At 43.5% G+C, this 12,409-nt stretch overlaps 1 protein-coding gene across 4 annotated transcripts in view; it reads left to right on the top strand.

Annotated features, from left to right (window-relative positions):
* The window catches only part of LOC142584783 (polycomb protein eed-like), a 75,840-nt gene extending 70,886 nt beyond the window's left edge, over positions 1-4,954 (top strand). For all 4 annotated transcript variants that reach the window (XM_075695044.1, XM_075695042.1, XM_075695043.1 and 1 more), the window contains exon 12: positions 3,851-4,954. In XM_075695044.1, coding sequence (XP_075551159.1) covers positions 3,851-3,980 — 130 coding nt within the window. In that variant the 3' untranslated portion in view covers positions 3,981-4,954. The remainder of the gene's footprint in view (positions 1-3,850) is intronic.
* Positions 4,955-12,409: the final 7,455 nt, after the last annotated feature.

Here is a 12,409-nt window from a genome sequence, read left to right as displayed (position 1 = left end):
ATCTAGCGGTGACTCTTTGGGAGATGAGAAACCAGATAGACATCAGTTTTTGCGAGCGCAGTGAACAGAAACAGCCTGCAAGACGAAACCGAAATTCCGCTACGTGTGAGTGTGAGCAGTCATCGACGCACTGGCATAAAGAAGCCGTGGAATTAAAGCCAAAAGTGTAGACGGCATAAAAAAAATTCTTGTGTGCACACAAGGTGGCAACATTTGCTGGGCAACAGAGTTGAAAAATGTGCCCATTTTTGAAACATACAGATGGCATCATAAAATGCGGCATCGACCATTTGGGACTTGTTCACGGCACCATACATTTACGTGTTTGAACCTCGAAGGGTGAAAGGAATGATGCACTTGATGGCACATATTTGTTAAAGTGAGGACATTTAGGTTGCATTTATTATTTCATTGCATTATTCTGTAGAGAATGCAGCCACAGACCTTTTAACGCCCTAATTAATTCTGGAAAAGCATACGCAATGTTCAAATTTTTTTTATTTGTCATAACTTTTTCTGTCATTCTGCTTCTGAACATGTATTACTTCTTGCTTTCTGATTAGAAATAAAGCAAAATTTAAAAAGAAGGTGCTCTGGAGGGCAGCTCTTCTTGAATGCCGAGCGTAACTCGTCTTTGGCAGTGGGATCAGCTCACCATTGGGCTGAACAAGCGTCTCGCCATTGGCGATATTGGTACAACCTCCAATGACAAGCACAACTTGGGATTGAGGGTTGGTTGAAGGGTTGAACAGCACATTTGTAATGGTAGTAAAGGTGGCTTTATATATGTGCCGATATGTCATATCTGTGTTGTCTCCAGTGGCAGAATGCTACTGCCACACTCCTGTTCCGCCAGAGCTTTCTACCCCTGCTGCCACATGGGGAGAGGTTGGCAGGAGAAGAGAAGGGCTGTCCTTGCCGAGCGCTCCACCACAGTATCTGAACCTTCAGATGCCATAAAGCTCACACACGACAGCAGGTGTGTCTCAAAGAGCTAGTTGACGCTCGGCCATGAACGTGCCTCGCTATTCGGTACCAGCACCTTTGTATCAAAAGTCCGATCACCAACCGGTTACGAGCGGCCAAGCACGGAAACGGGCGAAAGAGGCAAAGAAAGCTATTCGCTTTAATAAGATGTGCTTTAGAACTGGGTAAGTGCAGTAATAATTTATTGTGAGGTTAATTTTTATGTCAGGTTGGTGTATTCTTCTTTGCCATGTAGAGTCCTGGCTTTTGGAAAAATGTTCACTCTGCCAACAGCAGGCCGGAAATCAGTATTTTGTGCAGGAGACAACATTTCTTCAACACATCCACTGACTGTTCCCTAGCACTACCAAGGCAGGTGCTGCAATTTTTGGGGTCACAACTGGGGACAGGCGCATTCACATGTACCAGTCGAGTTCCAGGCTCCTAGCCAGCCGCCAGTTTCAAGAGTGAAGTGATGAAATTGTTGGTCTATGTACTTCATTTCATACATGGCAGGCAACATTATGAAGGCTAGAGAGACTCTTTCACTGCTTGCATTCATAACCAAAAAATAGTGTGTCACATATGAAAGATTAGGCATGTGTGATGTAATCAATGCAAAATTAAATCATGCTTTTATGTTGCAAAATTTGACATATTTGTTACATCAAAGACATGGCTGATCTGACCTTATTATCACAAAACAAGCAGAGCGACATGTTTATACAACCAGTGGCCACAGCGCATCACTTGTGCTTGTGATGAAAACATAGTACGCCACTTCATGTAAACTTGTGTCCACAAGTTGTAGTTGTAATATATGAAGTCACTATTCCATAGAAAGCGTCGCAGATCAGAAACATCTGCACTGCAAAACACCTGGAGTGAGACTTCTATAGAGGCACTATTTGTGCAGTGTTGCCTGCTTTGTAGGAAACCAGGGTGTCTACCAACCGGGAAAACCGGGAATTCTCTGGGATTTTGAGTAGTCTGGAAAAACTCGGGGAAAACTCAGGGAATTTGTGCCTCTATCAGGGAAAATTAGCTGTAATTTTATTGAAAGGGTCGAAAGTCGCGGTAATGCTGGCTCGAGTGCAGACAGGAATCGTAATGAATCGTCTTTGATGCCCTGTCGTCGGCTGGAGGAGTACAGTCAACGACCGACTTCCTGGATTCCCGATAATTTGGACGGCTTCACGGCACCGCCACCACGTACCCTATGAGTCAGTGCATCAGAACGTCTGAAATTTTCGGACGCAAGGACTCTTCGCTGTCCGATTTTCCAGATGTTTTCCGTGACTGCAGATCGTATTAATTAATCAAAGCCACCACCGCTGCCATTTGATTACCTCGCCGCTTCGAACCGGCGCTCTTGCACACAGATCTGCTAGCAGCCATAGCCACTACTACGGCAACATTAGGCCTAACTGCTTCGATGTTCGGTATGAAGCTTCTTGCCGTTGGGTGCCGTGTTTTTTATTGAAAGAAATCGCTGCTGTCAGCAATGGCACGGACTGTTTGTGGTCCTCGCGATTAGCTTAGAAGCTTGGAAAGCATGGTGCGTTGCACAATGCCGGTTCCCGAAAGTCAGCTTCGCCTCGATACAGAAATCTTACTTAATGAAGCATATGCAAAAGTATTGCAGTGAAGCATAACAAGCATGGGAAGGGCCTATTGCCACGGGACACAGTATGTTTTCGTTAATTATAAACGTGTGGACCCGGTATTTCCTGTCACAGTACGAGAACCGATATGCCTAATACATGTACACAGAGGCCTTCAGAGCGTTTTTGAATGTGCCTATGGTGGTTTGAGCCCCTAAGGGCAGTAAGTGACATGCATTTATTTTTTCCCACTAGCCGATTTTTCGGACATTTTCGCGGCCCCTAGGGAGTTCGAAAAATCGGGCATGGGCTGTGCAACAGACCAAGAAGATGCTTCAAATTGTCCGTGGGGTGAACGAGTGGCGGGAGGAGGACAAGAACAGAAAGGACCTACGCATTAAGGAATGAACGAGAAAGGAAGCGTGCTGCCGCCGTTTTGAAGGAGCTTGAGCTCAAAAAACAGTGTTGGCTGATGCCGAGATACAGGTGACCCTCATCCAAACCAAAATAAACTCTTTAAAGCAGTGAAACACAGCACTAAGGCGTCGCGCCCAGGCTGCCAGTATGTCAGGACAGTTGAGGTTGACTTACGACCTGTTGAGAGAGAATCTCAATTGTGATCAAGTTCGGGCTTCACACCACTGAGCTTGCTATCAGTTGATCGAAATAGTTCATATTCGAAAATATTTGCTTGTGTATGCATCTCCTTTTATTCATATTTGAGAATGTCTGACTCCATTTGAATTTTTTTTCGCGGACATTTTATCTGCTGTGCATGTTTTAACCCCTCCCTTCTATTCTCTTTTTGAATAACATAAACACTACTCCTTAGTATTCAAATTGGATTGAATCGTTTTTTATTATTTTTTTCATATGCTTATTAAAGAGTGACAGCATCGGGCAATATGGTTTCAGGCCGTCTTGACATAAAACATAGTTGTGCATCACTCAGGGAATGGTGCAAAGGCACCCAGGGAAAACCTGGAAAACTCAAGGAATTTGGAAATGTCAACTTGGTAGACACCCTGAAAACGCAGTATTGATGTGTATTGGCTGGAACCTTTTGCTGAGTTCAAGTTGGCCAGTGTCAAATTAATAGGCATTTGAATAAACTGACCACAAATGTGAACTCATACCCATTGCATAGTTTCATCCCACTTTTAGGAGCATGCCAGCTTCTCCTTTCATAAAGATCGACAAGTGCAGTGGCGTTATTTTATCGTGCCGTGTTTGTTAGTCGTCGTCCACCTGGTGGTGACACTGTGCGCCCTACTTTTCAGGAGCACAGTGCTGACTCATCCCAAGTGCACAAGTCCCGTCCGGCAGACAAACCTCAACCGGGATGGCAGCATCCTGCTTTGCATTTGTGACGACGCCACAATCTGGCGTTGGGACCGTGTCACCCGCTGACTGTACCGCTGCACCCTATTTATACAGTTGCCAGAGCCCGGTGCGGTTAGACCGAGCGAATTTGACGGAAATGTGCTGGCTGGCTAGCTAATTCATTTCGTGTGTGGCATGCAGCTTACACAGACTGTTGAATGTTAGTATAAATGTGAGGCACCAGGTGTACGTGGTTCTCCCATGTGAACCATTGGCTCATTTAGGCTTAATTCTCATGCGAAGCTGGCACATTGCGGAGAATACATGTCTAGGTGCATTACTTACATGTTTTGTTCGGAATAAACCAGAAGCACATGTTGTCTGTGGCAAGGCCAAAAAGAAAGAACAGCAGAGACCAGCAATTTTTTTTTTTTCGACTCTGGACGTGTTTACAGCGACAGCAGCATTCACCATTAGTGAAGACCACCATCATGTTGTTTTCTTCATTACTTCAGAAATAAATATGTTGTGGACAAAATGACACCACAAAGAAGACGCAGCAATGGAGCGCTCCTTGTTCTGAAGATTACTAGCCAGCCCAACGCCACGTCATTTTGTAATTGCTTTTTTCGTTGGCTTTTCTCTCAACTTGTTGCTCTCATTTACTACGGAAGAATGGTCAAGAAGCCAGCATTTGTGGGGTTGTTGGCTGGGGAGCTGTAGTAGAAGAATGTAACCATTTAAATTTTAAAACGAGGAAACCAAAGGATTTCAAAAAAAATTAATAATGTTTAAATGATGATTATAAATTGTGACATTGGAGAAATGAAAGTGTTGTTTACATAAACAATATGCGACCTCATTTTTTTTTCTTTTATGTATGAAACTTCCTTTCTGTAGGCTATATTAATGAATGTTATGAAATTTGAATTACATGCAAGGACTTCAGCCAATCTCAGACTCCCCATATGTAAGTAGACCAGTTTTATTTAGTTCAAATCTGTCAATTAATGCAACGTTATGTTTACAGCTGTGTAGTAAAGCTTTTTATTTTCCATTTCCATTTTTGTTTGTCCTTGCCATAAGTGGCAGATACTTTCTGACCCATTCTGGGGACGAGACGGGCGAGTCAAGCACCCAGGGATGGTGGTATTAAACTGCGTGCATAGTAAAATTGCATCTGTGTACAAAATACTGTATTTACTCATGTAACAAATGCACCCCCTTACTTTTCCAGTGAAAAAGTGAGCTTTTCTTTTCCTCACATAATTATCGCACGCAAAACTTGCTGCCGTAAATTAGAAGACACACGGTGCTCGATTATTTTTTCTTTATTAGCACATAAACATACAATCAAATATTTTATCAGCCCTCCAAAGCAAAGATGCTTTTGAGTGCTCTGGCCCGAATGACAGTCTTGTGCTCTAAGAACATAGGAAACAATAGGGAGAGAAAAAAAAATTAAAAGTACAATAGCAAAATTAAATTTCTTATATGTGTAACAAACAGTAACCTGTAGTTCGTGAAAGATGCACCGGAACTGAGGCGTTCTGCCATGCCTTAGCACTGGATAGGATGCCTGCATGTGCCAGGTGTCCAATCTGGTGCTACGGCAAGGCAAAACAGTTCTGATCCGGCTGCCGTTCTGCTGCATATTGTACAATGTATTCTGTTTTTAGAGGTAGCTGCAAAGAAAAATAACTTGCTTAAAATTTTACCATGATAATGAACGCACTTCCAACTTTGCGCAGATTTTTCTGGAAGAAAGGGGTGATCATTATGCTAGTAAGTACAGTTGTATGAGCCTGAATGAAGTAGCCACTTACTCAGAAGAGTCATGTATACCTGGTGCTCTTACTTATGCAACAGTCGGTAAACATTTACATGCTGCGTTCATATCGTCGCTTGTTTATACAGGGTGCCCCAGCTATCGTGTATCGAATTTTAAAGAAGGCGTGCCATTCTATGTGAAGATACCGAAGTGCATATTGTTCACAGTCAAGTAGAGCAGCCACCAGTAATTTCTTTATGTTGTTTTTCAGTTTATTAATGGCAATTAGCTATTTTCTTAATTCCTGCTCTCAATGGCATGATCAATGAAAAATTTGTGAAAAATTTAAAGAAACTTGAAAACTGGCATGTTTTGAGCCGGGTACTGTTGGCCCATTTATTTTTTCTGGCCAGCAAAAAATAGAAATTATCACGTGACTAACCAGTCCTCCTCCTCATCATCAGCCTCTTTTATGTCCACTGCAGGATATAAAGGCTTATGAATGCAAGGATAAAGGCTCTCAGGATATAAAGGCTCTCCCTATGATCTCCAATTACCCCTGTCCTGCACCAACCAATTCCATCTAGCACCCGCAAATTTCCTAATTTCAACGCATTACCTAGACTTCTCACGTCCTCTACTGCACTTCCCTTCTCTCGGTATCCATTCTGTTACCCTAATGGTCCAACGGTTATCTAGTCTGCGCATTACACGACCTGCCCTGCTCCATTTTTTTCTCTTGATGTCAATTAGAATATCGTCTATATCCGTTTGCTCTCTGATCCAAACCACTCTCTTTCTGTCTCTTAACGTTATGCCTAGCATTCTTCGTTCCATCGCTTTTTGTGCAATCCTTAACTTGTTCTCAAGTTTCCTTGTCAATCTCCAAGTTTCTGCCCCATATGTCAGCACCAGCAAAATGCACTGATTGTACACCTTCCTTTTCAGTGATAATGGTAAGCTTCCAGTTACGATATGAAAATGTCTGCCGTATGAGTTCCAGCCCATTTTTATACTTCTGTGAATTTCCTTCTCATGATCAGGGTTCCCTGGGATTAATTGACCTTGGTAAACATACTCCTTCCCAGACCCTAGAGGCTGACTGGCGATCCTGAACTGTTGTTTCCTTGCCCAGCTATTGATCATTATCTTTGTATTCTGCATATTAATCTTCAACCCTACTCTTACACTCTCTTTGTTAATGTCCCCAATCATTTGTTGTAACTCATCCCTTTCTTTGTAGGTATCTTCCTACTTGTATAGAATTAAGGTAGCTGTGGAATCTCGCTAGGTATTTTTTATGATATTTACGTAAGCAGTCTGTACTCCTTGATTACGTAATGCACCTATGTCTGCTGGTGTCTCTACTGAATCGAATGCCTTTTCGTAATCTATGAAAGCTATATAGAGAGGCTGATCGTACTCTGCAGATTTCTCGATCACCTGATTATTTACATGGATGCAATCCATTGTAGAGTATCCCTTCCTGAAGCCAGCCTCTTTCCTTGGTTGGCTAAAGCCCAGTGTTGCCCTTATTCTATTGCAAATTATCATGGTGAATATTTCATATAATACTGGGATTAAGCTAATGGGCCTAGAATATTTCAATTCTTTAATGTCTTCCTTTTTGTGGATTAGTTTAATGTTTGCATTCTTATAGTTTTCTGGGACCCTTGAAGTCGATAGACACTTCATACAGAGAGCCGCCAGTTTTTGAACCATTATGTCTCCTCCATCTTTGATTAAATCCACTGTTATTCCATCCTCTCCTGCCACTTTTCCCCGTTTCATGTCTTGCAAGGCCCCAATTTATAGGAGGAGTTTCTGCAACCTGTTCATTACTGCTTCGATTGGAGGTATCCTGACCCCTCTGGGTACTGTACAAGTCAGTATAGAATTCTTCACTTCTTTTACTGTATCTTCGAGATTGCTGATGGTATTACCCTGCTTATCTTTCGGTGCATACATCTTGGTTTGTCCTATGCCAAGTTTTCTTCCCATTGATTTCTGGCTGCGTCCATTTTTTATGGCTTCTTCAGTCTTTCTCACATTATAATTTTGAATATTCCTTATTTTCGCCTTTTTGATCTTATCTCTTGAGTTGGACACTTTCATTCTTTGTCGTTTCTTTATTAGGTCCTTTGTTACTTGGGAGAGCTCGCCTACTGCCTGCCTTGGTGCTTTGCCTCCCACTTCAATTTCTGCCTCTGAAGCCAGCCTAGTTACGGTTTAGCTCATTACTTCCATGTAATCTTAATCTCTCTGTTCTAAGGCTGCATGTTTGTTTGCAAGTACCAGCCTGAATTTGTCTGCCTTTAACCTTACTGCCTCTAGGTTGGCCTGTTTCTCCTTGACCAATTTTACTCTTTCTTTCTTCAAATTGAGGTGAATTCTAGCCTTCACTAACCTATGATCACTGCACTTTACCCTACCTAACACTTCCACATCCTGCTCTATGCTGGGATCAGCAGGAAGTATGAAATCAATTTCATACTTCCTGAAAAAGTTGTTCAGTATTTGTAACTTATGCATCTCACCTCTAGCATTCCTAGAATCGACGCTGTAGTTGCGAATTGCTTGTTCACTAGCATGCTTGTTCCCCACTTTTGCATTGAAGTTGCCCACTACTACATTATACTGAGTTTGTACTTTTCTCATCGCTAATTCAACATGTTCATAAAACTGGTCTACTTCATCATCATCGTGACTGGACGTTGGAGCGTAAGCTTGTGCTACCTTTAATCTATACCTCTTATTGACTTTAATTACGACTACTGCTACCCTCTCGTTGATGCTGTAGAATTCGTCAATGTTGCCCGCTATGTCCTTATGGATTAGGAATCCTAACCCGTATTGTTTCTTATCCGGGAGACCTCTATAGCAGAGGACATGGCCGTTATTCAGCAATGTGTAAGCCTCCCCAGTTCTAATCTCACTAAGGCCAATGTCCACCTGTCCACCCACATCAAAAAGAAGCGCCCTCAAAGAAGCCCCACAGGAGTTAGTGAGTGCACACTACCACGACGCATCAAACACCAGTGCTCAGGACTCTTTATGAACACCAAGGTACCGTGTGTCGCAGGCGGGGCACGTCAGAAAAGGCGCCAACTCTGCCACTAACTCCTGTGGAGCTCGTTTGGGAGTGCTGCTTCCTGATGTGGGTGAACAGTTAGTCACGTGATATTTTTTTCCTTTTTTGCAGGCATTCTTTATCAGATGGAAAAAATAAATCCGCCAAAATTACCCAGCTGAAACCATGCCAGCTTAAATTTTCTTTCAATTTCCTACAAGTTCTTCATTGGCAGTATGCCATTCAGAGCAGTAATAAACAAAAAATAGCCAATGGCAATTATCAAATTGAATGGCTTTAACAACAAATTTACTGGTGCCTACTCTACTCACCTGCAAAACAATATGCACTTGGTTATCTTTGTGTAAAATGGCCTGTGTTTCTTTAAAAACGTTATGCACGATAGCTGAGATATCCTGTGACTGCATATGCTGTGCATCATGCGTGAGCACTGAATAAAAATCTGCAGATGTTAGACGTCAAAGCATCACAACAAGCTTCATAAACATAGTTTGCAACACTAGCGTTAGTGTGTTCATCTTTGTACTAAGAGGTTGCGGTTTCGCTCGAAAGAGTGAAGCATTGGTAGAAATAGCAATGTATTAGACAACTACACCAAGTAAGGTTCATAGTTGCATTAGCTGTACAAAGTGCAGTAAGGACTCCTTCACTAATTAACAAGAACGGTCTCGCACCCCAGCAAACATGAACAAATCCTACTTGACCTCAAACACTCGCTGTCACAACGCTAGCATGAAGAATACCAGCCTCAGTGAGCGAACACTTCGAGCTGCCTCTCGTTTCCATGCGTGTCTGACACTTGAAGTTACACGAACTCCAACAAAAGTCTTGAAGGTGTGCCTCGGCCTACGAAAAACACACCAAGTGTAGGAACCCTTCCAGAAAGCAGAAGCCTATCGGTTCCAGTGCTTCTGCAGCAGAGGTTTCTTGGAGCACACATGCGCTTTGCCACCAGAGTGCCAGATCATCCACTTACTTTAGGCAACAGTCCTGTGGTGCATAGCTTGTTCCTGCTGAATTATCAAAGCCCTTCTATGTCGACGGAACCACCCTGGAAAATACCTTTGTCGTCCATTGTCACTTTCGTGCGTGGGTTCAAGAGCAAGAGAAATACTTGTAATCCAGCGCTGACATACTTTGTTCTAGAGCATGTTAACACCAGCTACAGGGCTCATCGTCATATATACACTGATGGCTCCGTTAAGCCTACACCATGTGCCATTGGTCTGTGGATTCTGTCTGCAAGTGTTACCATTTCTGCCACTCGGTCACTGCACTTCAGCTACAGTAACTGAACTAGCTGCAGTGTGGGCCGCTTTCATTTACATTATCGACCAGCTATCTGAGTCTTTGGCCATCTTCACCGATTCAAGAGCGGCCCTGCAATCGCTGAAGTCGCCAAGCACGCAGGAACTTGTAATGGACATCAGACGGCTATGCAATAAAGCCTGCAAACTGCATCACAGCATTGTGCTGCAGTGGTTACCAGCCCACTGCGGAATACAAGGCAACGTCCTGGCTGACTGTGCTGTGAAAGCTGGACCAGACACTTAAGGAGAAATGGTCCACATACCTTTCTCAAGAAAAGGCGTGTTGACACTGACATCTGCACGTGCTTGGCATCTCCAGCGATCCCTCTGGACAGATGCCAGCTACAAGTACTGACCCTTATACAAAATAGATCCATCATGTAACTTTTACATGCCACGAGGCTTCAACAGAAAAGACCAAGCATGCCTTCACCGCATAGGACTGAACGTGGCCTACACAAATTACTTCAGGTGCAAGATTCAACTCACGGACTCGCCAATGTGCTGTGGATGTAACATCCCCGAAGACCTGCAACACGTTCTGTGCAACTGCTGCCACTACACGTAGGAGAGAGTTTTTGAAGGCGGCACTGCACCATCAACGGGACTCGTGCTTGGCACTACAGCACCTTCTCGGCCCATGGCAAAGCACCACCTGTGTGTTATGTGCCACGAAAGTGTTGCTGATGTTCTGGCGTGCCACGAGCCTCAACAAAACTTTGTAAATATCTCTATAGTGTATGTATGTATATATGTGTTTGACTATGGGCTGTTAAGTGTTTATCACTGTACATATCACCATCACCCAGCACCTGGAGTAGCATGTCGGGCTAACATCTCCGGCATATCATTAAAGCTTCTTTCTCTATTTTCTTTGGCTCTTCCCCCCATATTGCAGTTTGTATGTTTCTGGCCATTTATGGGAGGAGAGCCAAATTCGGGCCACAGGGTAAGTGCTGGGTGCTGTCTTGCCGAGCAGACCACATGGGTCACTGGGGACGTGCCTGAACTTTGACCGGTACTGCATATGCGGTACAGGTATGGTGGTGCCCATTCCTGGTCAATCTCCCTTAATGGACGTGGCAAGGTGACACAACGAGTGCGCAGGTAGCCTTAAATATGCTAAACTGATCGCACCTCACCTGCAACAGACACCTCCATGTCGAGCACTGCCTCTTGATGGATAGACAGACATTGCTATAAGGTTGCTGCCAGGATAGGGACAGTGGGGGTTACTACGGAGTTTCAACAAAATTGCAGTAATTGCAATATACTGTGTCATGGTATCATTCAGCATTTTGGTTAGCAGCAAGATTGCCACTTCCTGTGCTGATGGGCTCGTAAGGTTCCGTGGCACAGATGTCATGGAGATATGCAGCACGCCACAGAACGAAGTTATTGCTGACGCTGACAATCATCTTCGATGGTTTCTGCCACTGTGGCTTTAAAACTGATAGATCATTCCTGAATACACAGCTGCAAAATAAGCAAACCGACTAGAACGCCACTGAAACAGACTGCTGCCCACTGATTTTTTTTTCTTTTTTCATGACCAACCAGCTTGACCTGCGAGGTGACTGTGCAGGAAAATGTAATAGAAGTAGAAAGGGAGGTTACGATGTTTACTTGGGCCTAGCTAATTTTTTTAGCAGTAGAGTTGGACTACAGTGTGTTCTAGAGCAGCAAAACACTGGACTTGGAAAGTTTTTAGAACTTTTGCTACAGGACAACAGCCCATGTATGAAACATTACACCCATGGCATCACACCGATGTATAAGCATTCAGGTTTTACCTCAAAAAAGGAAAAGCATGTTTGGCCTTCACTATCTGTCCTATTAACCTCTCGCCTCAAAAGTTACGAGAATGGAGTTTTGAAAAATGCGTCATCAATCTGAAGTGGTGTAGCGATTTAGCGCAACAGCGTTAAGGGTGCCGTGTTGCAGAAAATCCTGCGTTGGCATCCCTCGCCGACCATCTTTTTGGCAAAAATCATTTCAAAGCATGCATGCCCAACCACTCTTTATCACCCAAGTTGCTCGTAACTTGTATTTCATTCCTTACGGAGTAATTTCTCCAAATTTTGAGAATGACAGGCCAAAAACAAATGCCATGGAAAGAAAAAGAACACCGACAGCACATGCCTTTTGTGTTAAGCCTTCTTAGAATGAAATATTAGAAGTAGTAAACAGTAACAGGAGACCGGCCCAACTAGAAAGCTTGCCTTCGTGCGTACCGTTCGTCGCCAGCGTTTCCCAGTAAACATTTCGGATAAATAAGCTGCATTTGCCAGGAAGTGTAAAAAGCAGTCTGGGATCTTTGAATGCCATCGCATTCCGCTTTTAA

Source organism: Dermacentor variabilis, chromosome 6 (genome assembly GCF_050947875.1).
Source record: "Dermacentor variabilis isolate Ectoservices chromosome 6, ASM5094787v1, whole genome shotgun sequence".
NCBI lineage: Eukaryota > Metazoa > Arthropoda > Arachnida > Ixodida > Ixodidae > Dermacentor > Dermacentor variabilis.
This window is presented reverse-complemented; position numbering and strand designations above follow the sequence as displayed.